The 26,146-nt window shown below is 39.1% G+C and overlaps 5 protein-coding genes across 6 annotated transcripts; 4 read left to right on the top strand and 1 right to left on the bottom strand.

The window, feature by feature from the left end:
• The first annotated feature begins 2,887 nt into the window (after window positions 1-2,887).
• Window positions 2,888-5,097, top strand: LOC146573025 (GTPase IMAP family member 7-like). The gene is made up of 3 exons (XM_085277542.1): window positions 2,888-2,961; window positions 3,066-3,167; window positions 4,097-5,097. The coding sequence occupies exons 2-3, from the start codon at window positions 3,074-3,076 to the stop codon at window positions 4,792-4,794; spliced, it is 792 nt and encodes a 263-aa protein (XP_085133668.1). The 5' UTR covers window positions 2,888-2,961; window positions 3,066-3,073; the 3' UTR covers window positions 4,795-5,097.
• A 3,652-nt stretch (window positions 5,098-8,749) lies between these two features.
• LOC146573024 (GTPase IMAP family member 7-like) lies at window positions 8,750-10,953 on the top strand. Of its 2 annotated transcripts, XM_085278718.1 has the most exons (4): window positions 8,750-8,764; window positions 8,941-9,046; window positions 9,732-10,507; window positions 10,538-10,953. In XM_085278718.1, exons 2-3 carry the CDS (start codon window positions 8,959-8,961, stop codon window positions 10,505-10,507), a joined length of 864 nt encoding a protein of 287 aa, XP_085134844.1. In that variant the 5' UTR covers window positions 8,750-8,764; window positions 8,941-8,958; the 3' UTR covers window positions 10,538-10,953. The 2 variants fall into 2 exon arrangements, with proteins under 2 accessions (XP_085134844.1, XP_085134843.1); XM_085278717.1 differs by having other exon boundaries at window positions 9,732-10,953.
• An 841-nt stretch (window positions 10,954-11,794) lies between these two features.
• On the top strand, window positions 11,795-15,720 carry LOC146573023 (GTPase IMAP family member 9-like). Its single transcript, XM_085277538.1, has 3 exons — window positions 11,795-12,755; window positions 12,946-13,017; window positions 13,570-15,720. The coding sequence occupies exons 1-3, from the start codon at window positions 12,746-12,748 to the stop codon at window positions 14,499-14,501; spliced, it is 1,014 nt and encodes a 337-aa protein (XP_085133664.1). The 5' UTR covers window positions 11,795-12,745; the 3' UTR covers window positions 14,502-15,720.
• Window positions 15,698-17,474, bottom strand: LOC146573022 (GTPase IMAP family member 9-like). The gene is made up of 2 exons (XM_085277539.1): window positions 17,312-17,474; window positions 15,698-17,208 (listed from the first exon to the last, which is right to left on the bottom strand). Exons 1-2 carry the CDS (start codon window positions 17,421-17,423, stop codon window positions 16,355-16,357), a joined length of 966 nt encoding a protein of 321 aa, XP_085133665.1. The 5' UTR covers window positions 17,424-17,474; the 3' UTR covers window positions 15,698-16,354.
• A 4,350-nt stretch (window positions 17,475-21,824) lies between these two features.
• LOC146573021 (claudin-4-like) lies at window positions 21,825-25,443 on the top strand. The gene is made up of 2 exons (XM_085277537.1): window positions 21,825-23,359; window positions 23,507-25,443. The coding sequence occupies exon 2, from the start codon at window positions 23,756-23,758 to the stop codon at window positions 24,422-24,424; it is 669 nt and encodes a 222-aa protein (XP_085133663.1). The 5' UTR covers window positions 21,825-23,359; window positions 23,507-23,755; the 3' UTR covers window positions 24,425-25,443.
• Window positions 25,444-26,146: the final 703 nt, after the last annotated feature.

Below are 26,146 nucleotides of genomic sequence, written 5' to 3'. Positions count from 1 at the left end.
AATGAAAAAATCTTTACTGCAGATACTAATTTGACCAATTTAATAATACTAATTTTAATAATTTTAATAATACTAATAATACTAATTTTGTGTTAGATTCATAAGATTTATGAGTTTCATGCTTTCATAGTGGTACTTAGGAGAGCTTGACATTTTTATCAGGTGGTACACCATGCAAAAGGTTTAAGAAACACTGATAAGTGTATGTGTGCTTTTGGAAAACATTTAAAGCTGCTGTACAGAATCTTTGAAACAAGCTTAAACATTCTTAGAATATAAACAGAGCACTCTGCTTCTCTTTACAGCTCCTTACGTACGTACTGCGGCAGTCATACAGACAACTGGATGGTCCAAAAGTTAGCCTACCTATTACTGGCTGAGGTTTTAGTAGAGTTGTGGCTGAACCACATAAAATATATAATTAATTTTAATCTCCCTAATCAATTATAACGTGATGTTGGAATGTTGTTAAAGAGGGTCAAAAATGTTTCAACCCAGTTTGTTTTGCAGATTCTGTTTAGCAGCTTCAATATAGGGAGAGAACAACTTCCAGACTGTGTGAGTAAAATTTGTTGTTTTCTTTCTTTGTCAGTTTAACAGTTTCTGTTTTGCCTGTCACTATTCCCTGTCTGTTTTCTTACCTGGTTCTTCCTGACCTTGTACTTTCTCCTCATGTTCCCCTCTTTCCTCTCTCCCTCTTTGGACTGACAATCATACACAAATAGATTGTATTCAACTCGATAAAAAATTACATTAATATGAAAAAAATACTATTAAGATCCCTACCAAAAAGTCCTCTCTCAGTGTACTTTCAACCAAAAGGCAAATAACCAAACCACATGAGCATCTAATAAAAGATATAAACATTGAAACACTGATCCAACATTATTCTTGATTGACGGATCATTTGATTTTACACCTTTACCTGAATGTGGCTCCTTTTTTTGAAAAAACTTCCTTATGTCATGGTCCTGGGTCATTTTGGCCCAGCGTTTTGTGTTTCCTTGAAGTTCATTTTCGTGCCTTGTGTTTATTCTGATTTTGTATTGGTTTAGGGTTGAACCTGTAGTTTGGTGTGTATTCAGCCCTACCTGTGTCTGTCCTTGGTGCTCTGTTCATGTCCCCGTGTTGTGTTGTAAATCAGTCTGTGTGTTCCTGCTTTACTTTGAAGGCTCATGTTCTGGATTTCCTATTCTATTCTGAAGGTCTGTGTCTGTTGTCATTGTGTTCAGCTTGTGTCCTCCGGTCCTCATGTGTATTAGGTTCAGCTGTTCTTCCCTCCTGTGTGTGATTACCTGATTACCTTGTGTGTGTATATTTAGTGGGTGTCGGTCTGTGTTCGTTGTCGGCTCGTCTGCATTCTTCCGTGTGTCTCTGCGTCTCTCTGCCCCGCACCCTTTTTGTAGATTTCAGGTTTGCTCTTTAGTTTCTCCCAGTTTAGATTTGTCATTACTCATTGCCTGTTTTTGCCACTGCCACCGTGTAAATAAACTTCACTCGCATCATCAGTTTGCTGCATTTTGGGTCCTCCTTTTCCTCCACTCCACACGGCTCACTCCGCCAGCCGTGACACCTTATATCCATTATGAACCTGGCTGTCTCTGTATACACACACACACACACACACACACACACACACACACACACACACACACACACACACACCAGGAGTTATAAGGTTAATGGGCATCCACTCAGTTAGCTAGTTATTATCCATTTAAAACAGGACAGTGGTAACAACAATAGGCTGCGGAGAATTTTAAGTTTTAGATTTTAAGTAGGCTGTATAAATTTCAAAGGGAGCAACAGGACGGTCAAATGTTGCTGATTTTACTACACAGCTGATTGTAGAGTAGCAAACATAGTCGGAAAACACATTTTCAACACTCCAGGTTACCTGGTGTAATGTTTTTCAGCTAAAAAGAAACATGGCCCGACTCCTACCTAACTATATAAAGAGTAACTGAAGGTTAAATGCAGCCTGTTTTAAGGCAGGCACTTAAACCAACGCTCTGCCACCATCGCTCTAGCAGCAAGGGGGCTAGAGCCAGAGTAGGGGAGAGGTGAGCTGGAACAAACCATTTTGGGAGGGCGGGGGGGATCTATGCTTTTGTTGTTTATGTTACGTCTCAACCAAGTACTGTATACTTTTTATATTTTTAGTAGTGTGTCACACAAACAGCAAATATTGTCAAAAAAGTAAAATTTTTGGGGGTGCTTTGATTCAAAATTGGGCTAAAATCGCCCCTGATTAAATCTAATAGTTTTTTACCTTATTTTTTTTTATCAGATTTTGAATATATTTCTTGTAGTCTTTTGAAGTACATTGGACTAGGTCAGTATGCCCAGGTATACACAGTAAAACAACACACCATGCGTCCTGCCACCAATGGCTGGCTGTCTTATCAATTCAGCATAAAATCATTAATATGAGTTAAATACTTGTTGCAGAATGACTGAAACACTAGTTGAGAGATGGAGAGCTCAGAAGGGAGGGTAAATATATTTTTTACTCCAGCATAATGCACTCATAGTGTAATTTAAACAAGGAAGAACACTTTAATGAAAATGTACATTAAAAAAATGGTTTTCTACTTTAACTGATGAATAAACTCCTTGCAAATTCCCAGGGCCTCTGTTTCATAACATTTTATCATTATATAATTAGTCTTATTTTGCACATTTCTGAGACATCAGACTTTTGTACTTTGTGTTTCACTTGCTTAAGTCTTGAATAAACACAACCTCCCTACTACCACATCCACTTGATTCCTAACTATGACATCTCGCAAGACTTGCTCATTTTGTTTGGTTGGTGACTGCTCACGTGGTATCTCTAAATTAGACTTGCTGTGTAAGTGGGTGTGTTCTCCCTACTCTTACTACACTATACTCTCACTCTTTACAGTTAAAGAATCTGTTAACATAACACACACTTCTTACACCTGAGGGACCACAAAGGTATGTTTCTTTGAAGTCAGATACACTGTATATAGACATCAAACAGTTCATTTAAAATATTTTTTCTTTTATCCTTCTTTGAAAACAATTTTGGGAACTTACAGCTACAGAAATGTTCAGAACAAAGGCTTGGATCCAAGGACTCACCCTACTGCTGCTGGTTTTATTGTCTGTACACATTCGCTACTGCCAAACTCAACAAAAAGGTAAGCAGAAAATCTTGTGCAACAAGTTTGGTATGACATGATAAAGTATTTTTACACATTTACAATCCTGCTGAACTTATTTACAATGTGGTTAATATTATACCATAAAAAGTTTATTTATGTTCATCTGGATGTAGCGTTTTCAGTGGGAGAAACGTTTCGTCACTCATCCAAGTGACTTCTTCAGTCTCAACTGACTGCAGGTTTCCCCAATCTTATAAACAGTACATTTGCATAATGAGTGAAACTAGCACCACTGAAGGAACAATGGGCTGGGAGGTCAGGTCCTTCATCATATCCAAATTGATAAACAAATCACTGATAAACAAGTGGATCCTTGGCATGGACCAATTATTGGCACAGCGTGCTTTGGGGTTTGAAAGCGACAGAGATATGGTGTTTAAGAGAAAATACGTCTCAGCTGTTCTAATACTTATGACAAATAAGGGATCACTAATGTGTCAGGAGTATTGGAACAGGTGGAATGCATTTTCTCATTGCTATGCTTAACTTATATAAAAAAATTATAAAAGAAATCAGTAGATTAATAATTTCTGTGAAATGCGTCTGTAGCACATTTACACATTCCTAGTAGATCACACTCCCTCACAGATATCACTCAGCACAAGTTAAACCAGGCTTCTTAAGGGATTAATCGAAACTAACATTTATTCCTAAAGAAGTTCTAATTGTCTGTCTTGCAATTGTCTGTGTTTAATCCCGACAACTATGTCTAAAGCTATGTATTTTAGGACAAGTATTTGCAAATCACTTTCAGATTTTAGTTTTAAAATTAGCAAGTGAACAAATGACATTTGAATGACAAGCATTTATAAAGACTCACGGGTGGTGTCATGGTATGTTTTAGTGTTATCATTTCAGTTTCATCCATAATACACCAAATTAAGTACTGTTATTCATTTTAACAGGCTTGGAAGAGCTGAGACTCATTCTGATCGGAAAAACTGGATCAGGGAAGAGCGCATCTGGAAACACCATCCTGGGGGATCCAAGTGCTTTTAAAATAAACATGTCACTTGAGTCTGTTACCAATGGCTGTCACAGAAAAGAGGTAATAGAGGGTAACAGAAAAATTGTTATAATTGACACTCCAGGGCTGTATGACACAACCAAATCACAAGATGAAGTGAAATTAAACATTGAGGAGTGCATTGAGGAGTCAGTTCCTGGACCCCATGCTTTTCTTTTAGTGATCAGTCTGAAGTCAAGGTTCACAAAAGAAGAGCAGAACACTGTGAAGTGGATCCAGGATAACTTTGGTGAAGAAGCTTCCATGTATACTATAGTTCTGTTTACACATGCTGACTTGCTGGATGGAAAAGCTCTGTATGACTGTTTGAGAGAAAGCAAACCTGTACGAATGCTGATAAACCAATGTGGGGGAAGATACCATTCACTCATCAATAACCAGAGACAGACCAGGACCCAAGTCAGAGAACTCCTAGATATAATAGAGGAAATGGTGGACTTCAATGGTGGAAATCACTACACCAATGAGATGTACGAGAAAGCCCAGAAGAAACTGAAAGAGAAAGAAGGGTGGTTTTGTGTACTTGCACCTATTGTTAGTTTTGGAAATCTAGAATGTAGCAAAGATGATCACTAAAGAACAGGAACTAACAGATCGGATAGACAAAAAGGTGTGCCAAAAAACATGTATAACAGGTTTGCCATGAGAGCATAAAGATTAAAGATTCTCACACACATTGCAGCTTTTCTCAGTCACTTTGTTGGAGTTCTTACAGAACAGTCATTCTTGCAACTTTTAATGTAGTTTTTATTTCCCCACCCACATTAGCCTTTGTCCTCATTTTTATACATGTTTCACTACTAAAGATACTTGTTACTATGTTGATGTACTTTTCACTTGAATCTCATAGCTCGTCAAAACAGTTTGTACTTTTGTGAGTCAGAGCTCTAGATGTCCTACTTTTCTGAATACTGTTTAACAGCATTAGTGTTTTCAGTTAAATTACTTCAAACTTTAAAATAATAAAAATAAAAAGATAAAAATATGTATGGAAGAGAAAATCCAGTAAAGCATATTTTTAGTAATTTAAAATAAATCTGTACAGAAATATCTGATGTTAACTCTATTGGTTAAAACTGTAGTAAAAACAGGCATGATTCTGTCATGGTAATCGCTGTATGGTCACAGCAGCACTTTCATCATCTGTGAAGACAGTTTGACGTGCCATCCACAAATACAGGGTAAAGCTTTAATTGTGAAAAGAAGAAGCAACATGTGAATCTGATTCAGAATGCCGCAGTCTCTCACGGCCAAAGCTCATTTTAAATGGACTGAGGAAAAGTGGAAGATGAGGCAAATTGGTCATATGCATCAAAATTTGAAATCCATCTCTAAATTTATGGGGGGGGGGGCATTAATGTCTGTAAGATTGGTCGTTCGTTCATCTAGAATGAAAGGTGCTGAAAGGTATTTGCAGGTTTTAGAGCAACATATGCTCACATCTAGATGACATCTTTTTCAAGAAAGGTGGTTCATATTTTAGCAAGACCGCTAAACCACATACTGCCTCTGTTACAACCAGAGATGGGCAGTAACACGTTACAAGTAACGAGTAAAGCAGGAGTTGGGTAGGCGGAGGTTTACCCTGGTGCAGGTGTGCCGTTACAAGTAACGCGTTACTGTAATCCGATTACTTTTTTCAAGTAACGAGTAAAGTAAGGGATTACTACTGCAAAAACGGTAATTAGATTACCGTTACTTTCCCATAGGAACGCTGCATTACTGCGTTACTAAAACCGTGTTTTTTTTGTGAGAACGTCTCACGACAGTGACGTAAGCGAGTGCAACGTTCGTGACAACAGCTTTGTGCAGATCAACAATGGATAATATATCGAGTGCAGGAGAGAGTATGAGCGTGCAGCGTTTAAAGCGTGGAAGTACTGACCTTACTTTGAGTTTGATTCCATAAAAAGTGACAAAAACATTAGCGTCCATCGTGCATGGGAAGAAAACTTCTTTTTACAGCGAAAAAACCCCCTAAACTTCCAAGCAAGCACCGAGTGCGCAACGACGTAATGGGAAACTCACAGAGAAACTCGCGGATTCTTCCACTGACTGCTCCGGCACACCTGCACCAGGGTAAACCTCCGCCTACCCTGCTCCTGCTTTACAGGTGAAAATAGAGCAACAGGACCGCTGAGTCTTTGACTTTATTTATTTTCTGCTGTGTTTTACTTGCATCTATTTGAAAGAGTGAGTGTAAACACACACAAAAAAAAATTATGTGCTGGAATGTGTAGAAAATAGGTTTAAATATTAAACAAATTTCTTCCAGTCAGAGAATGTTGCATATAATTAAATTTTTGCTTGATGCATAAAGTTAAAAGATTAAAACGAATAAAACAAGTTTTAAAAAGGGACTTTTTCATTTGATTACATTTTGTATGATGGATTATGCAGAAAAAGTGAAAGATCTATCGCTTTATCACCTATTCAGGTTGTAAATCATGTTTTTAAAAAGTAACTAAGTAACTAAGTAATTAATTACTTTTGAAAATAAGTAATCAGTAAAGTAACGGGATTACTTTTTTGGGGAAGTAATCAGTAATTAGTTACTGATTACTTTTTTCAAGTAACTTGACCAACACTGGTTACAACAGTATAGATTTGTATTAGAAGAGTCCGGGTTCTGAACTGGCCTACCTGCAGACCATAACATTCACCAGCTGGAAACATTTGATCTGTTTTCTATGAACTGTTGTGAATAAAATGTGGGTTTATGAGATTTTTAAATCATTGCACCTGACCCAAAGACCCCCACTATCACCATCAAATATCGATCATCTTCAAAATAATAAAACCTAGATAAAATGATTAATATTTCTGCTTTCAGTGTTTATGTTGTCTTGGATAATGTTTAGTTATCACAATAGAAACATCTCAAAGACCATGAGCTAAGTATTAAATCTAACACAATAAATTAATAACACTTGGTTGACAAGTGCCATAAGCATTCATGACTCAAGACTTATGAACGGTGTCATGTTATTTTATGATGGCATAGTATTATGTATACTACTTCAAATCAAATGTAATTTTCACAGGTTCTACATATTTGGGAGGTGTTAGACTTCTTCTGGTTGGAAAACTGGATCAGGGAAGAGCGCATCTGGAAACACCATCCTGGGGGATCCAAGTGCTTTTAAAATAAACATGTCACTTGAGTCTGTTACCAATGGCTGTCACAGAAAAGAGGTAATAGAGGATAACAGGAACATTATTATAATTGACACTCCAGGGCTGTTGACACAACCAAATCACAAGATGAAATGAAAGTAAACACTGAACAATAAATTGAGCAGTCAGTTCCTGGACCGACCGACCGACCGACCGACCATCCATCCATCCATCCATCCATCCATTTAACCATGACTTTCAACTTCATATATAAGTGGTATTGCTATTTTTTGCAGTCTAGTTTTTCTTTCCATGTTAACTGAAATAAACCTTGTATTTTCCAGGCTTGAACAAGTACAATAAATTTGGGTTTGATATCTGAGGTGGAACTCTGAATGACAATCACATCAACAGCAAATACAAAATCTGCCTCTGCCTTCCATTCATGGGGAATGGCTGCAATCACAGCATTGTAAGATGGCGAAACATGTACCTCCTGCTCGATTCAGAGATGGTCTTTCCCTTTTCACATAAATGGCCTCCTTGACTCCGCGCTCAAACCAGCGTTCCTCCCTGTCCAAAATGTGTACATCCTCATCATTTAAAGAGTGTCCACTGGCCTGTAGGTGTAAATAGACTGCGGAGTCCTGGCCTGACGAGGTAGCTCTTCTGTGTTGTGCCATCTGCTTAGCCAGAGGTTGTTTGGTTTCCCCGATGTATAAATCCTGGCAATCCTCCTGGCACTTAACAGCGTACACTATGTTACTCTGTTTGTGTCGGGGGATCCTTGGGGTGGACCAATTTTTGGCGCAGTGTGTTTTGTGGTTTTAAAGCCACAGAGGCGCGGTGTTTAAAAAAAAAATGCATCTCAACTGTTCCAATACTCATGACACACTCCCTTTCACTGAAGGTATTGGTGCCAGATTTTAAACTCTTTCATTATCTCACTTAGAAAAATGAGTAACAAGTCTGTGTTTTGTGCATCATAAAGGAGATCAACAAAGGTGGGAAAAAAAACCCATATTATCTCCTTTGTTTTTCAGCTGAAGTTCAAGATTTCTCTCAAAATTGATTATTATGTTGCTGGAGTGAAAAGATATATTTTCTATTCTATTCTATCCTATTCTTCTAGTCATGAAAGCCTACAATATAATTTAAATTTATGAATGGCTCTTTAAGAAACAGTGGTTTTAGTTTCCTTTAGAGTTTTTCTTTGAACTCTGCATAGTAATCTAATTTATTAAAAAAAGAGAGAACGCACTCAGATATACTTCTCATCAAGTTAAACCAAGCCAGCACTGGGTGTGTCCACATTTTTTTAAGTATTGCTTTCAGGGAAATGAACAAGTGGGTGTGTTCTGTTTGTTCTGCTACAAAAGAATCTGTTGAACTGCTAGTACATCTCACACCCGAAGAAACACTTGAACAGGTAAGTTGAGAATAAAACCTATATATTTTACCTGAACAATGACAAAAAAGTGTCTACATTTTTTTACTCATGAAGCCAAGCTGCCTGAACTATATATTTTGAAATTTAGTAAAATATTTTATTTCTGTATAATTGTGAGTTTTGCTTTGAAAAACCTCTTTCTTTCTTTCTTTGAGGACTTACTGTTTACAGACATGTTGCAAGCAAAGGCTTGGGTCCTAGGATGCACCATGCTTGTCCTGGTCACATTATATAAACAGACTGCTTGCTCACACCAAAAAGGTATGACAAAAAACGTGTATAACAGGTTTGCCATGAGAGCATAAAGATTAAAGATTCTCACACACATTGCAGCTTTTCTCAGTCACTTTGTTGGAGTTCTTACAAAAAAGTCATTCTTGCAACTTTTAATGTAGTTTTTATTTCCCCACCCACATTAGCCTTTGTCCTCATTTTTATACATGTTTCACTACTAAAGATACTTGTTACTATGTTGATGTACTTTTCACTTGAATCTCATAGCTCGTCAAAACAGTTTGTACTTTTGTGAGTCAGAGCTCTAGATGTCCTACTTTTCTGAATACTGTTCAACAGCATTAGTGTTTTCAGTTAAATTACTTCAAACTTTAAAATAAAAAAATATGTATGAAAGAGAAAATCCAGTAAAGCATATTTTGGATCATTTAAAATGAATCTGTACAGAAATATCCTACATTGGGCACCTGATACAAACACCCCTACTATCAACCATCAAATACTGACCATCTTCAAAATAATAACAATGGAAGCATTTCAAAGACCATCACCTAAGTAATAAATCTGACATAATGAATAAATTAATAACACTTGGTTGACAAGTGCCATAAGCATGACTCAAGACTTATGAACCAACATGAACAGTGTCATGTTATTTTATGATGGCATAGTATTATGCATACTACTTCAAGTCAAATATTAATTTTCACAGGTTCTAGATATTTGGGAGAGGTGAGACTCCTTCTGGTTGGAAAAACTGGATCAGGGAAGAGCGCATCTGGAAACACCATCCTGGGGGATCCAAGTGCTTTTAAAGCAAACATGTCACTTGAGTCTGTTACCAATGGCTGTCACAGAAAAGAGGTAATAGAGGGTAACAGGAACATTGTTATAATTGACACTCCAGGGCTGTTTGACACAACCAAATCACAAGATGAAGTGAAAGTAAAAATTGAGGAGTGCATTGAGGAGTCAGTTCCTGGACCCCATGCTTTTCTTTTAGTGATCAGTCTGAAGTCAAGGTTCACAAAAGAAGAGCAGAACACTGTGAAGTGGATCCAGGATAACTTTGGCGAAGAAGCTTCTATGTATACTATAGTTCTGTTTACACATGCTGACTTGCTGGAGGGAAAATCTTTGAAAGACTATTTGAGAGAAAGCAAACCTGTACGAATGCTGATAAACCAATGTGGGGGAAGATACCATTCACTCATCAATAACCAGAGACAGAACAGGACCCAAGTCAGAGAACTCCTAGATATAATAGAGAAATTGGTGGACTTCAATGGTGGACGTCACTACACCAATGAGATGTACCAGAAAGCCCAGAAGAAACTGGCAAAAAAGGATAAAGAGGCTAGATGGACTAGGTTTTGGAGTCTCATTGCCCTGGGAATTTTTGGTGTGGGAATATATAAAAACTCATTTATTCTCAAAACAATTGGTGTATCACTTGGATTAAAATCCATGAAGGACATGTTTGCTTAGGTGAAAGAGCTACAAAAAAAAAAGAAAGAGGTGGGAGGTTTCTTCCTGTTTAAAGGGAGTTTTTCCTTTCCACTGTCACCAAAGTGCTTACTCATAGGGGGTCATATGATTGTTGGGTTTTCCTCTGTGTGTATTATTGTAGGGTCTACCTTACAATATAAGTGCCTTGAGGCGACTGTGATTTGGTGCTGTATAAATAAAATTGAACTGAATTGTAAGAGTGAGTGATGTAAGAATGTTCAATAATGTGTTCTTTGATGACTAGTCCATCCCTCCCCGGATAGACCTCTTTTTTAATTCGGGGTTGGAGATTAAGCAGTTTGTTTGTTTTTTATCTCCAACTAAAAACTGTCCAAGGTTGGACATGAAACCTTCATGTCCAAGTTTTCATGGACATGAAAATGTGTGACTGTCATGTCCATTCTTATTGCTATGTTTATCCACCTATACTGACAGTTAGTACTGTAGTTTTTTTAGTGTCACAATTTAAAACAAATGAGTTCCTGTTGCATTGCAGAAATCCATCCATCCATCCATCCATCCATCCATCCTCATCCGCTTTGTCCGGGGCCGGGTCGCGGGGGCAGCAGCCTAAGCAAAGAGGCCCAGACCTCCCTCTCCCCAGCCACCTCCTCCAGCTTATCCGGGGGAATACCAAGGCGTTCCCAGGCCAGCCGAGAGATATAATCTCTCCAGCGTGTCCTGGGTCTGCCCCGGGGCCTCCTCCCGGTGGGACATGCCTGGAACACCTCACCCAGGAGGCGCCCAGGGGGCATCCTTGTCAGATGCCTGAACCACCTCAGCTGGCTCCTTTCGATGTGGAGCAGCAGCTGCTCTACTCTGAGCCCCTCCCGGATGGCCGAACCTCTCACCCTATCTCTAAGGGAGAGGCCAGCCACCCTTCGGAGGAAGCTCATTTCTGCCGCTTGTATCCGCGATCTCGTTCTTTCGGTCACTACCCACAGCTCGTGGCCATAGGTGAGGGTAGGGACGTAGATCGACCGGTAAATTGAGAGCTTTGCTTTTACACTCAGCTCCCTCTTCACCACGACGGACCGGTGCAGCATCCGCATTACTGCAGCTGCAGCCCCAATCCGTCTGTCGATCTCCGGCTCCCTTCTCCCATCACTCGCGAACAAGACCCCGAGATACTTGAACTCCTCCACTTGGGGCAGGAACTCATCCCCGACCCGGAGTGGGCACTCCACCCTTTTCCGGCTGAGAACCATGGCCTCAGATTTGGAGGTGCTGATCCTCATTCCCGCTGCTTCACACTCGGCTGCGAACCGTTCCAGTGCGAGCTGGAGGCCCTCACCCGATGAAGCCAACAGAACCACATCATCTGCAAAAATCAGAGATGAGATTCTGAGGCCACCAAAGCGAAAGCCCTCCGCTACTTGGCTGCGCCTAGAAATCCTGTCCATAAAAATTATGAACAGAACCGGTGACAAAAGGCAGCCCTGGCGGAGCCCATCACCCACCGGGAACGAGTCCGACTTATTGCCGGCAATGCGAACCAAGCTCTTGCAACGGTTGTATAGGGATCGAATGGCCCGTAGCAATGGGCCAGACACCCCATATTCCCGCAACACCTCCCACAGGACACCCCGAGGGACACGGTCGAATGCCTTCTCCAAGTCCACAAAACACATGTAGACTGGTTGGGCAAACTCCCATGCACCCTCAAGTATCCTGGAGAGGATAAAGAGCTGGTCCAGTGTTCCGCGACCAGGACGGATTGCAGAAATAAACAAACAAATACATTTTAAGATTTTTTTTTTTAGTTTTTCTTTTTTTGTTATTTAAAACTTCCTGTTTTTAAAGTGAGGAAACATCAACAATGCAAGAATGTGACACACATGTAATTTTAACTCCCCTTGCTCCACTCTAAGAAGAGAGAGACATCATTATGGAGTTATTTTGAAACAGTCTAATGTGATCAATTGAGCAACCTAAATATTTTTGTAGATTTGCTATGACATGTTTTAAAAGTTATAATTATGTCCACACACAAACCTGTTCACCATATTTGGAGAACTGTGGATAGACAGTTTTCAAATTTCAAACTGAAAACAATACAAGGAAATGGGAAGCCCCCCAGTGCCTAGGCTTCCAGAAGTTTCCCAGAAAACAAATCTGAAATGTGCTGAGACACGGAGCTTGTCTAAGTCTACAACCTAGGTCTGGACATTGACGTTGTTTGGTCACTTGGGACATATAAAAGGTAGATCTGAACTAATGGCTGAAGGTAAGACCATCTGTCCGAATTAATAAAAAGAAAAAAAAACATTATTACTTTAATTACTGTAAGATGTGATACTGTTACAGAGAAAAGAGCACAAGTGACAGACTCAGAAAGATGCCAAACTTCATAAAGCTGTCAGTGACTAGTACTCTCGTATCTTTTTTGTCTCAATGATTTAATTTTTATTTCACAGAAATACAACTTAGAGAAAAGAAGCAGAAAACTCTACCTCGGTCTGATGGGTGTGGTCTGAATAACTTTGATGGTAAGTGCCTTCATTTTCTCTCTAGCCAAATCTCATTAATCAAACATATGCCTTCAACCCACTTTTTACTAAAATTAAAAACTGATAAGATAAACTTTGTTAGTATTTTTAATTTATATGAGTTTTTCCAGTTGTGAAAGAGCCACCTGTGTGTGTTCATTTATTCTTCTCTCTAGAAAGTCCATGGTAGTTAATTAGTAAATTAGTATATGGTCTCTAAGCTTCTTGGGTGTAAACATACTATGTGTTTTCTGGGGTGTTTCACTGATTATAAAAATATTCAAAATGCGATTTTAAAATAGCGCCCATTCATTTGAATTGCTTCCCACAGAAAAACTGAAATTGCATCTATGATTTATAAAAAATAAAAATGTAAAAAGTTTGTTTTCTTCAAATGTTTGCAAAAGAAAATATTTCAATTATTATTATTTTTTAACATTGGAAAGATGGAGGGACAGACAAAAACATTTACTTTAGACTAAAAAGGCAGAAAAGAAAGGATCCCATTTTTTGTAAATGCCAGTAATTCTGTGTCTGTTGTTTCTACCACAGGTCTGGATTTGCCTGGAGGTTTGAGGATAGTCTTAGTGGGAAAGACTGGATCAGGGAAGAGTGCAACAGGAAACACTATCCTTGGAAGAATTGCCTTCAAAGAGGATCCCAGCCCTGTGTCTGTGACCAAACACTGTGAGATGCATAGTGGGGAAGTGGATGGGACTTTGGTGCAGGTTATTGACACTCCAGGTCTGTTTGACACAGGCATCTCAGAGGAAGAATTAAAAGTCAGAATAGAGGAGTGTGTCAAAATGTCAGTTCCTGGCCCTCATGCTTTCCTACTGGTAATCCGGCTTGGAGTAAGGTTCACGGAAGAGGAAAGAAATGCTGTTAAGTGGATCCAAGATAACTTTGGAGACGATGCTTCCATGTACACAATCATGCTGTTTACGTGTAAAGATCAAGCTAAAGCTGACAATGCTCTGAAGGAGTGCAAGGAGCTGCGGAGACTCTCGATCACATTTGGACGCAGATATCATGCTTTCAACAACACTGACGTGGATGACCGCATACAGGTAAAAGAGCTGATCAACATGATCAAGGAAATGGTACAGGATAACGGTGGTAAGCACTACACAAATGAAATGTATGAGAAAGCCCAGAGGAAGCTGAGAGAGGAGGAGGAGCGGAGGAAGCAAGAGGAGGAACAGAAGAAAGAGGAGGAAAGGAAAATATGGGATGCAGAGAGACAGAAGCAGGAGGAAAAGAAAATCAGGAAGAAAAAGGTTCAAAGAAAGAATATACGCGTGGCCGCAGCTTCTGCTGTTGTCTTGGTGTTTGCTGGGGTGGTCATTGCAGTGGGAGCTAACACCACAGTGGCCCTGGCTCTAGGCGCCCCTGCACTTGTCCTGGGAATCTTATGCGGTTTATCTGCCATTTTCATTTGGAAAGGCATAAAATGCAAGGCTAAAGCAAACGTGCCTGTATAACAAGATGGAGGGTAGTGGCAAGGATATTGTTCGGCTACAGTTTGTGTCACTGAATAAAAAACAGAAATATTCCATATACAGTATTAGTATCCCACACATTATGGTTTGGAACTATACGTAAGTGACTTGTTTAGGTTCTGTTTCAAAACGAGTATGTGAATTTAAAGCTAATAGTAAACAAATGGTATGAAATGTACTTGTTTGTCTTTTTTATCGTTTACATCTTATATATGAATGTGAGTATCACTTCTTTTGGCTCTTTAGTAGGATTCAAAATAATTAATATTAAAACCCAAATGTAAAAAGATTTTTCACCTATAGATTATACCTTGGTAACTTATAACTGTTAAAATGCGCAGAAACTGACACACTGCTTCCTTTACTTTTTATTAGTAGCATTCTGAGCTCATTTCCCCAAAGGAAATGAGAAACAATGGTAGACGTCCATTGACCCATCACGTCTGCGGAAACAGAGCAAGTCCTCATTGTCCTGCCACTACAACAATGTCAGTGCATACCATCAGTACAAACATGACCAGCACAGATGTTAAAATGAATGGTAGTTAGTTTCTGTCAGCCACAAAAGGATCAAAGTAAGGACACTGCTACTTGTTCTGCAATTAAGAACAAAACACACTGAAGCTGAACATTATTTATTTAAAATTACAAATGAAAGGAGGCTCAGTATCAAATAACGGGTGTGTTCAGATGTGAAAAGGTTGTAAACTGAGTTGTGGTGCTTCAAATGTACAGGTTATATTTTAAATGCCAACTACACCTACAACTTGTATTACAGGTTAGATTGGTCTATTTTCATCTGTTTGACTAATACCTGCAATGGAATGAGTGTTATGTATTATTTGCTAATGAATCTTACAAGAAAACGTGTACCAAGAATCATTTCTTGTTTCATTTGTCATAAGTGCGGTTTGTTTATTTATTATGCGTTTTGTGTTTATTTCCATCCATTTATGCCAAGAAAACCTTATGACCTTTCATATAGCCTAAACCAGACCAAGTGTAAAATCTAATTATTTTAATGCAGTTTGAATGTGATATCATAACATGGTAATTTAGCTGTCAGCCAGTGTATGATTAGTGTTGTATATCAGCAAGACTGATGAATTTCAACATGGAGGTTTTTGCACAATCTTGGCGGTGGGGCATGAGCAAAAAAAGAACTAATGACATTCTGGTACAGAGTGGATGACTTTATTTAAAACAATGAAAGAAGGCATTAGCACAAGAAATGGCATTGATTTTAGTGGAAAATGTACTTTCAAATGCCCTTTTATAGTAAAATTAAATATAAAACTGTAAATCAGATTATACATTAAATTTAAAAACAAAAAACCCAATCCTGACAAGAATTTACAGTAAATATCTATAATGAACCGTAAGTATCAGATAACTTCAGGTACATAGTCCAGCTTGTCTATCATTACACAACAGATGATTTGAATAAGTCGCACCATTGTACAAGAAAAACAAATTTAAAAAAAAGAAATACTACTTAAAAAGTGCTGTAAATGTTGTAATACAATACAAAGATGAGAGAGTAGTGACAATGCAGATTAAAATATGATTAAGAGATGTTGAATCATTTTCTTTTTACTTCACCTCTACATAACTATATGTTTTCAATAAATATTCTCTTTTTTTGATTATCTATGGAAACAAACTATTGCATGATAAAAAAAAAAAAAAGCATTATGAAATAAACCGTACACCAAACCTGATGATCTTCATAAAGTTTAAAACAGCAGGTATAATATCAAGCGTGAATTTGTCCTTGTATACAAAAAGCCTCTTCTTCATAAAGAGACTTCATAAAGGTTGTGGCTTGGTAATACTTAGCTGTTCTCTGTTTTAGGTCTGATCCAGCCCCCAATGCCTTTAACAATCCCTGCTCCTACAAACATTAATAGAGGCCGAACGGATGCGACTGCTGCTTCCTCTGCCATTACAGCAGCACCAACTGCAGGTGCAGCAGCTGCTGCTCCTGCCGCTCCTGCCACAAGCAAATAATTACCTGCAGAGTTCAATGTGTCTCCACATTTGCGCCACCATTTGTTCCAATTCATCTGTTTCTGGGCCTCTTCGTATTTGCTGCCGGTGTAATGGTTCCCGTTTAATTGCACTGTCTGGTCTATCTTTTCAAACAGATCAGCTACCTGAGTGCGATTTTTCTTGCATGTGTTGTCAAATACAACATACCCAGCTTTACACTCAGCGATGAGCTCCTTCAGATCAGGACTTTGCTCTAAGTAGTTTTCAATGGATGTTTCTTTGAACTGATCACCCCTTGTGAAAAGCACTGCTGTATACTTTGAGGCTTCATCCCCAAAGTTTTCTTTGATCCATTTAACAGAACTCTTCTCTTCTTTTGTGAAGCGCACATCCAATCTGATCACTAGCAGAAACATATGGGGTCCTGGGACAGACAGCATTATGCATTTTTCTATTTCCTTTTTCAGTTCCTCTTCTTTAATTGATGTGTCAAAGATTCCAGGGGTGTCAACAACACTCACAGTTCTTTCATCAAAATGTCCAGTCACTTTCTTACACATCTTTGTTACAGAAGATGGAGATATTTCTTCGTCAAAAGCTTTGTAACCCAGGATAGTATTCCCTGTTGCACTCTTTCCTGAGCCAGTTTTCCCCAGCAGAACAATCCTTAAGTCACCGATCACTGGGGAAAAGGAGTCTGTGGGGATCGATTTTAAAAATCAAAACAACTCATGGGTTCTGTATCAGATTACATAAGCATGTTAGAAAATGCGTGCATGCACAAAAGTAAAAATACCAACCTTCAGTCGTGGTTAAACCCATCTTGCTGTAGGGAAAAAAAGGAACAGAAAAAAACCACAAAACCTGTCTGTTATTCCGTGTAATGTTTTCTTCTACAGCAGGTATGTTCATACTGAGGCGTGCCAGTCACCCTCTATCGTTCTTTGTCTCTGGCTCTCTCCAACACAGTGTTTTCCAGTGAAATGAAACTCTTGCTCACCACAGTGGGTTTCAGTGAAATGAAACTATTCACAACACAGAGGTTTCAAAAATGAAACTAAAACTTTAATAATAATAATAATAATAATAATAATAAACTTTATTTATAAAGCACACTTAAAAACCAAGGGTATGCCAAGGTGCTTAACAAGTAAAATAGAGTATAGGAGGAGGATAATAGAAATAGGACCAAAGCAAGTACTAAATATGCAAGCAGATAACTGTCACTAATACATAGGAAAGCAACAGGTACAGAGCAAACAAGAATTTAAATGAGCATAAAAGTGCATGATATAAAATCATAAAAGAAATATTAACTAGAGGGAAAGGCAAGATTGAATAAGTGGGTTTTTAATCGTGATTTGAACAGTGCAATGGAATCAGATGCGCGGAGGTCGAGAGGAAGGGTATTCCACAGTACCGGGGCAGCCAGAGCAAACGCACGGTCACCCCGGGACTTCAGTCGAGATCTGGGTTGGGTCAGAAGTAGTTGAGTGGCAGATCTGAGTGTTCTAGCAGGAGTATGTGGTTTGAGAAGTTCACTAAGATAACTTGGCACTAATTTATTAATAGTTTTGAAAGTAAGGAGTAATATTTTAAATTGAATACGGTACTTTATGGGCAGCCAATGCAGGCTAGCTAGGACAGGGGTAATATTGCAAAATTTCCTGGTACCAGTCAAAAGGCGGGCTGCTGCATTTTGGACTGTTTGCAGTTTAAGAAGAAGAGAAGAGGGAAGACCATAGTACAAGGAGTTACAATAATCCAACCTGGAGGTCACAAAAGCGTGAATAAGCTTCTCCAGGTCCTCATGCGGAATATAATGCCTAGCCTTAGAGCTAAGGCGCAGTTGGTGGAAGCTAGATCTCACTACAGCAGACACTTGCTTATCGAGTTTGAGCGAGCTATCCAGCAGTACACCCAAGTTACTGACATAGTCACAAGAAAAACTAGCAAAGGAACCCAGGGCAGCACAGAGTTGGGCACGAGGGATTTTACTGTTGAACACCACAATCTCAGTCTTCTTATCATTTAAAACGAGGGAATTACTCAGGAACCATTCTTTGACCTCCCGCATGCATTCTTGAAAGTAGTGCAGGGACACAGCAAGGTCGTCAGTAAGTTCAAAATAGATTTGTATGTCATCGGCATAACAGTGGAAGGCGATATTGTATTTTTCAAAGATTGCGCCTAGAGGGAGCAAATACAATGAGAAGAGAATAGGGCCTAAAACTGATCCTTGAGGCACACCACAACAGACCGGAGCGGAGGAAGAGGAGAAGGTGCCTAAGTGAACTGATAAGGATCTATCAGCGAGGTATGATTTAAACCAGTCGAGGGCAGTGCCTCTAATACCCACAGTGTGCTCAAGTCTTAGTAATAAAATGTTATGGTCTACCATATCAAAGGCCGAAGAGAGGTCCAGTAAAACTAGGACCATAGAGCGTCCAGTATCAGTGATTACAAGAATATCATTAAGAACTCTAACCAACGCTGTTTCAGTGCTATGCAATGGCTTAAAGGCAGATTGAAATTTCTCAGCAATATTGTTCGTGTCCAAGTACGCCTGGAGCTGGGAGAGAACTAGTCTCTCCAGGATCTTGGACAAGAACGAAAGCTTAGAGATCGGTCTATAGTTTGAAAGGTCATAACAGTCAGAATTTCTTTTTTTAAGAATCGGGTGGACTACAGCATGCTTAAAGGACAAAGGAACACAGCCTGAGAGCAAGGAAAAGTTCATAAGAAATAGGATACTAGGTCCGATTACATCAAAACAGTCCTTAGCTAAACGAGATGGAAGAATGTCAAGCACAGTATTGGTGTTATTCATTTGAGCAACTAGCCGCTTAAGAGTCAAAAGTGACACAGGCTCAAACTGGTGGAAAGTTGAAATGCACTCAGGAATGGGGAGAGGATATAAAGCAGGGGGAAGGGAGGACTAAAGAGATGAGACCTTTTTTAAAAAGTGAGTTTGAAATCGCTCACAAAGACCCTGAGAATGAATTAAAGGCATATCCGGGGAAGGGTTAACCACAGAGTTTAAAAATTTTAAATAAGGTATGGGGGTTATGGTCATTGGCCAGGATGATTTTGGACAAGAAGGACGCTTTGGCCGTTTTAGCAGCACTTTGGAATTTTAAGCGGCTAGTCCGTAGCATGTCATGGGAAACCTGAAGTTTATCTTTTTTCCACCTTCTCTCAGCGCGCCGACACTCGCGACGTAAGGCGCGCGTAGTGTCATTAAGCCAACACTGAGAGTAGGTTCTAGGGCGCTTCATCTTAATGGGGGCAACAGTATCAAGGATTGAAGAAATCAGCAATAGGAAGGAATTAGCACAGTCATCAACCGAGTGAAAAGAACAACAGTCGAGAGTGACAGATGCAGAATCCAAGAAAGACATAGAGAAGTTTGACATCGCTTCAGCATTAATTACACGTAGCGGGCGAAGGGGAGCCGCAGGATGTAGTTCATTAGTGCATAAGCCAGTATCAAATATAACTGGGAAATGATCCGAGATCCCAGCGTCACTTATATCCTTGATACAAATGTCCAGACCATATGAGAAAACCAAGTCCAAAGTATGTCCTTTAACATGCGTTGGGTCATTAACCCACTGAGCCAGGTTAAAAGAGTCCGTTAAGGCAAGGAAGTCTTTAGCAAATGAGTCATCCTTACAGCAAGTGTGTATGTTAAAATCACCGACAATGAAAACACAACCATACTTAAAAAGAACGGAGCCTAGGAGATCAGCAAAGTCCGTGATAAAATATTTGCTATATTTAGGCGGTCGATAAACCACCACGCAGAGTGTGGTCGTGGATGCAGTCATCTCCAATAATTGGACTTCAAAGCTAGAGTAGGTAGGTGAGGGTAGCTGCCGAACTGCATACAAATTCTTAAAAACCGAGGCTACGCCGCCACCCCTACCAGTAAGCCTTGGTGAGCTAAAAGCAACACAGTCCGACGGAAGAAGTTCAGTAAAAGGGATGAACTCACCAGGACGAATCCAGGTTTCAGTCAGGAATAAGGCATCAATCCCATTAGTGGAGATGAAGTCATTTAAAAGAAAGGTCTTATTGACCAGCGACCTGACATTAAGCAATGCCATCCGTATCCTAGGGGCTAAGTCGCCACGGGTGGTGCGTCGTAGGACACTTAGGTTGCTTCGGCAAACGCCGCGTCGGAGCGATGTTATCCAAACCCGAGCAGGAGAACATGCCACTGGAATCGCAGGGTAGACTTCGTGGTCAGCCAAGCAGATCCAACGGTGGGTGAGCAACTTAGCATCAGAGCGCTCCTGGGAAGGAGGGAAAGAAGATAAAATATCCAGGCTGGCATGTGGGTAGCCTGTGGCTCTGGCTTTAAAGTAGAGCCTGAAGCGAACGCGATGGCCGCTCCTTCTACCGCGTTTCCTATAGCGTTTCTTGTGTAGATTCGGAATAGGTAGGTGGAGGAAGCCGGTCGGAGGGTCCGGTCGGGGCGCGGTGGCGTCACTCAGGTTCCAGCAAGGATCAGGCCGAGAGGAATGAGAGAGTCTTAGATTTAAAAGTGTTTGCCTGTCGTATGTAATCAGTGCACAGCCATTAGATGCGCATACAACTAAAAGGATAAAAAAATACAATGCCAAGGTCCATAAAGAGCGTAGAGAGGGTAAGAAGCAGCGAAGCAGATGTAGCCGAGGACGGCAAGCCACGTACACCGGTGCCATCTTGCAAGGCAACACTGTCACAACCCGGCTCATAGGAAGTGACAAACAAATGGGAGACCACACACAGGCTTTTAAAGACTGTAAGACATATTTAATGAAAATAAGGTAAAGCAACTTAAACACAAGTTAAAGGACATAACAGCCATAACTGAAACTTCCAAATAAACATAACACGTCAGAGGAAGCCAAAAGCCAGCCACCCTGGTTCAGTCAAGGTGTCTTTATATACACTGGGACTGGCCCCTCAGGTGTGCTGCATCAGTAATTGGGTCAGCTCCACCTACCTGCAAGAAACAGGTAAAAGAAAAAGCAAAACACAAGGCCAGCCCACTGGCCGTCACACTTCCCCCCCATAGAACAGGGTCTCACCCTGAATTGGCAAACACACTTTAGGTAAGATGTTGATAAGTAGGCTCAAAATAGCATTTTAATTTGCTTAAAAATAGACTTTACATATTAAATTTTATGCTATTTCATTACATTTCACATCATGGTAAAGCTACTTCTTTTTTAATGTGTGCAAGTGGTTTTATGGTGTTCTTAGTATATTTGAATTATAATTTAATGTTATATCTTTACAACTGCAACAAGCAGGAGGAACACACCTAATCCCATTGTATTCTGAATGCAGTGATCACAAAGGCTTTCAGTTCTGTACTAAACACAAGAAGCATAACAAAGTAAATGCTATAAAAACTCGGACTTTTATGTCTAGGTGTCAACAATTTGCTCTTAAATGTGGCCCCTTTTACCATTTTTCTGATATTGTGGGAATTAAGTATGAACCAACCAAATGCAAAAGGGCTACTTTCATAAGTAAATAATAGCTCAAATAATAAAAAAAGATAATTGTGTCCTGTAAAACCTTTACACCAACAGTGATTATTAACTGCGGGAATGGGTAATTCTTATAAGTAATTTCTGTATATTGTAAGGTGGAAATCCATTCTGAATATGGAGTCAGATTTTCACATCTTAAATGGTCTTTTTCAACAGTGTTAGCAAACATTTCTCTGTTAACATGTTTTATTTGTATGTTTCTTTAATGCTGTGAGACATGTCAAATATGGATTTTGCTTAGTTTTTACCCTCATAACTCCCACTGCACATCGTCAGCTCATAAACAAACAACACATTACCAGACACAGCATTACTCTTAAAAGTGCATACTAAAATTAAAAGTAAACAAATACAACTCCATTAAATTACCTGTTATATGGATTATTAAATTGCCTTCATTATCGTTCATTTTGTCACTTTCACACTAATTTATGTAGAGTTATAAATGGACCAAAGGTTTAGAAGCCGACTCGACTTTTAGGTAATTTATTCAGAGACAGTGTTTTTACTCTCAGAAAGTCTGGCGTTATTTAGTAGGTTTATTTTGAGCTGGAGAAGCAGTGACAACAAACAAGGGACCTCATGTTGAAACAATGAAACCAGCTGTGTCAGAAGGAGTATAAGTGGATGCTATTCAAAACTGTTAACAGGATATCACCATCAGGAAAGCCTGTGTAGCACGGAAATAATGAAAACATAGGCCTCAAATGGACCTTATGCCAGTGTGGTAGTGTCAGCAGTGTCTCTAATGTCATCTAGTGGCTGTCTGATCACAGAACAACTTACAAAAACCAAACAAATTTTTTGTCAGCTTAAAACTTAAAACATTATATAATATATAAAGCAATATATTATATAATTTATTATATATTATATATAATTTAATATGTTACTTTTAGTTCTTATTAGAGTTTTTCCAATTCTGTAGTATCCCACTATAGTCAGTTTGGCATATGCTAATGAGCTTCAAACTACTCCCTGACTTCATCCTCCGCCTCATTCTGCCCACTCAAGCTCAAAGAGATGAGAACATAGTAGCAAGCAACAATGTCTGTAACAAAGTGTCCTAGTGTCCTTGTGCTGTTATTTCATTTTTTGCATAACCAGCTCTGTGTATGTGGTGTGTATTTAGTATGCACTATTACACTGCTGCCCTCCTACATCTCTGTGTGTGAGACAAACTGGTCAGTCACAACAGAAGAAAGACATCAACTACTTGCATCATATGGCTACTCTCCATCACTAGAAACACACAAATGATTAACAAACCATCACATCGTCTGTGGATAACAGATTAAAGTAAGTGTTGAAATTTGTGTAAGATATGTTATTGAAAGGACTACATTTTGACTGCTGTGTAAATTTTCTGATACTACTTTATGTCTTAGCAAATTTGAAATGTGTCTCTATGAAATTAATTTCCTGAAGTTGATTTCATCTTTGCAGCATACCTATTGGAAGAAAAAGAAAGCACACTGAGGAGAAGAAGTGCCTTTGAGGCAACTGCTGTTGTGATTTGGAGCTATATAAATAAAATTCAGTTGAACTGAACTGAATTGAAGGGACCCATACAAACAGCTTAAAATCCCTTTAAATGACTGGAATATAGTGGAGAAGAAAAGAAAAAAACTGAACCAGGGTATTTCAAAGAAAAGATCACTTTTGGGTATTTTTTTTAAAGTTTCATAAGCAACAATGGCATCAACAGGTCTTCAGCTGATGGGTTTGGTGCTGGCTCTGCTGGGTTGGGTTTGTGGGGCGCTGGTGTGTGCTGCTCCTCTGTGGCGTGTATCTGCATTCGTAGGTGGAGAGATAGTCATTGCCCAGGTGTTGTGGGAAGGACTGTGGATGAACTGTCTGTCTCAGACCACAGGACAGATCCAGTGCAAGACCTATGACTCCACCCTGGCACTGCCTATGTTTACCCAAGCAGCCCGGAGCCTCGCAGTTCTGTCTTTACTTCTCTGTCTTCTGGCCATCATCCTCGGGGTGTCAGGAGCCAAGTGTACTCACTGCATGGGAGACAATAACCAGGACTCCAAGGCAAGACTGGAAAGGATAGCAGGGGTGCTCTTCATTGTGGCTGGGCTTGCCTACTTGATACCCATCTGTGGAACTGCCTATGCAATCATCAGGGACTTCTATGATCCAAATGTTGCTGCGCCTTTGAAAAGAGAACTGGGGCCGGCATTGTACCTGGGTTGGGGGGCCAGCATACTGCTCCTGGTGGGGGGAGCTCTGCTGCACATCGGCTCTCCTCCACCAGGAGCAAGAGCTCTGCCCATTATCGGAAGACCAGCAAAAGACGACCAACAAACAGTAGCAACAGGAGAGGTAAAGCAACAAGAGAAATCCTTTGTATGAAACCAGTGGGTATTTGAACAGATACAGAGGTCACAACTTCATTATTTAAGTTTCTGGAAACTGCAAGGTCATTATCTACAAGGGGATATTCAGAACATAATAGGTTTCATAGTATTATAAAGTTAAGTTTGGTTTGTTAAATTAAGTTTATTTAATAAGGTGGAAGGCTTATGACTTTTTTACTCTCAAAAATGATATAAATTGCATGACAAATATTTAATGACTAAATTGCAAAAATATGGCTTATGTAACAAATGTGATACAAATTAAAACTCATATATGCAGATTAAAATTTGAAATAATGTTATATATATTTTGTCTAAAAGTTCAACAAACACTCCATTATCAAAAAAAAAAAAAGATTTCTGGCAGTTATTTCATGATTCAGGTTTTAAAGAACTAATTAATCCTAATTTGAACAAGCTGCTAAGGAAATGGATAGAAGGGCTTTTTAAAAGAGTAGAAAGTGAAATGAGTTGTGGGTGGATTGCACATGTTTACTAATGCATGTGACTTACATTTGTCAGATTCCAATCAGCCTCTGCTTGTGTTTGTGCGTGTGTGGGGGCTGTCTGTGTACAGAAGACCAGTGTGCATATTGTAGCTGTGTGAGCTGGTGTTTGCACTGAAAATATGTGTGGGCAGTTGGAGCAATGCCATTTACTTTTAACACACACAAAGAAATTGTTAAATTTCATTTTAGTCTGCTATTATTAGATATACATTTTATAGCTTGATGACAGTTGGGACTTTTTCCACTAGTAATAATTATTGATCTAAATGTTATTTCCAGTAAACACAGTTTTTCTATTTTAGTGTAATAAAACAAATACATTTTTACTTGTGTTTTTTCTGATTGTGTTTTAATACTGCATTTTTTTTCTGTCAAGTCAGCAAATGCAATGAATATAATACAATATACTTTACTAAGAATTGTTTTATTCCTATTGTTTTTAATTAATTATTTTATTTGGATTGTAATGACCTATGCACAACAATAAATGTGTTTGCCATCACAACAGCTGGTTGTCCTGTTCATATTTGATGCCTAATGAAACTGAGTAAACATGTATTGAATGTAACCATCCCAGAAAAAGATGTTCACAAAATTCTATTCCCAGTGCTCTTTATTGTCAAGACTTTACCACACATTGAACATTTCCTAATCTAATAAAAAAAAAATCCAAGCTGGGTTTGCTTTAAAAAAATGGCCTCAAGAGCAACACACATTCTCGCTGAAGGACAGCTGCAATGATATGTTAATGATTACCTCACATGTCACCGATTATGAACACAGAACAAAATTTGTCCTTTGAGGTCTTTTCAGTCTGAACTTGAACGTTATGCAGAATCTAGATTATCATTTAAGCATTCGGCTCACATTGTTCTTGTTAACCATTTCCCATTTACTGCGTGTGTGTGTGTGTGTGTGTGTGTGTGTGTGTGTGTGTGTGTGTGTGTGTGTGTGTTTTAACCATACAGAGTATGAGTAAGAGAAGAATGAAATGCTGCTGGATCTTAAAGCACTTTGAGTAGTAATAGCACCCAAAAAACACAAGGGGGCACAAGTAAACTGTAAGGAAACAATGCACTATTCCAACAACAACCTTTATATATTACTTTTGGGACCGGTTTAGGTGTCATTATGTGTTATGTGATCATTGTTTAGTTTTACATCAGAAAGAAACAAAGCACACATCACCTGAGAAGATGTGTCTCTAT

This window comes from Mchenga conophoros, linkage group LG6 (genome assembly GCF_057382185.1).
Source record: "Mchenga conophoros isolate Kocher_MC1m ecotype Shallow Benthic linkage group LG6, M_conophoros_male_GT1.1, whole genome shotgun sequence".
In the NCBI taxonomy this organism is placed as follows: Eukaryota; Metazoa; Chordata; class Actinopteri; order Cichliformes; family Cichlidae; genus Mchenga; species Mchenga conophoros.
The sequence above is the reverse complement of the archived record's forward strand: the minus strand, read 5'-3'. Positions and strand labels throughout refer to the sequence as shown.

Bases quoted from the DNA above. Each gene is read 5' to 3' on its own strand.
- LOC146573025 (XM_085277542.1), top strand. From the start codon at position 3,074: ATGTTCAGAACAAAGGCTTGGATCCAAGGACTCACCCTACTGCTGCTG. The intron at 3,168-4,096 runs GTAAGCAGAAAA...TCATTTTAACAG, and splicing joins CTGCCAAACTCAACAAAAAG to GCTTGGAAGAGCTGAGACTC.
- LOC146573024 (XM_085278718.1), top strand. From the start codon at position 8,959: ATGTTGCAAGCAAAGGCTTGGGTCCTAGGATGCACCATGCTTGTCCTG. The intron at 9,047-9,731 runs GTATGACAAAAA...TAATTTTCACAG, and splicing joins TGCTTGCTCACACCAAAAAG to GTTCTAGATATTTGGGAGAG.
- LOC146573023 (XM_085277538.1), top strand. The intron at 13,018-13,569 runs GTAAGTGCCTTC...TTTCTACCACAG, and splicing joins TGGTCTGAATAACTTTGATG to GTCTGGATTTGCCTGGAGGT.
- LOC146573022 (XM_085277539.1), bottom strand. From the start codon at position 17,423: ATGAACATACCTGCTGTAGAAGAAAACATTACACGGAATAACAGACAG. The intron at 17,209-17,311 runs GTTGGTATTTTT...CGATCCCCACAG, and splicing joins GGGTTTAACCACGACTGAAG to ACTCCTTTTCCCCAGTGATC.
- LOC146573021 (XM_085277537.1), top strand. From the start codon at position 23,756: ATGGCATCAACAGGTCTTCAGCTGATGGGTTTGGTGCTGGCTCTGCTG.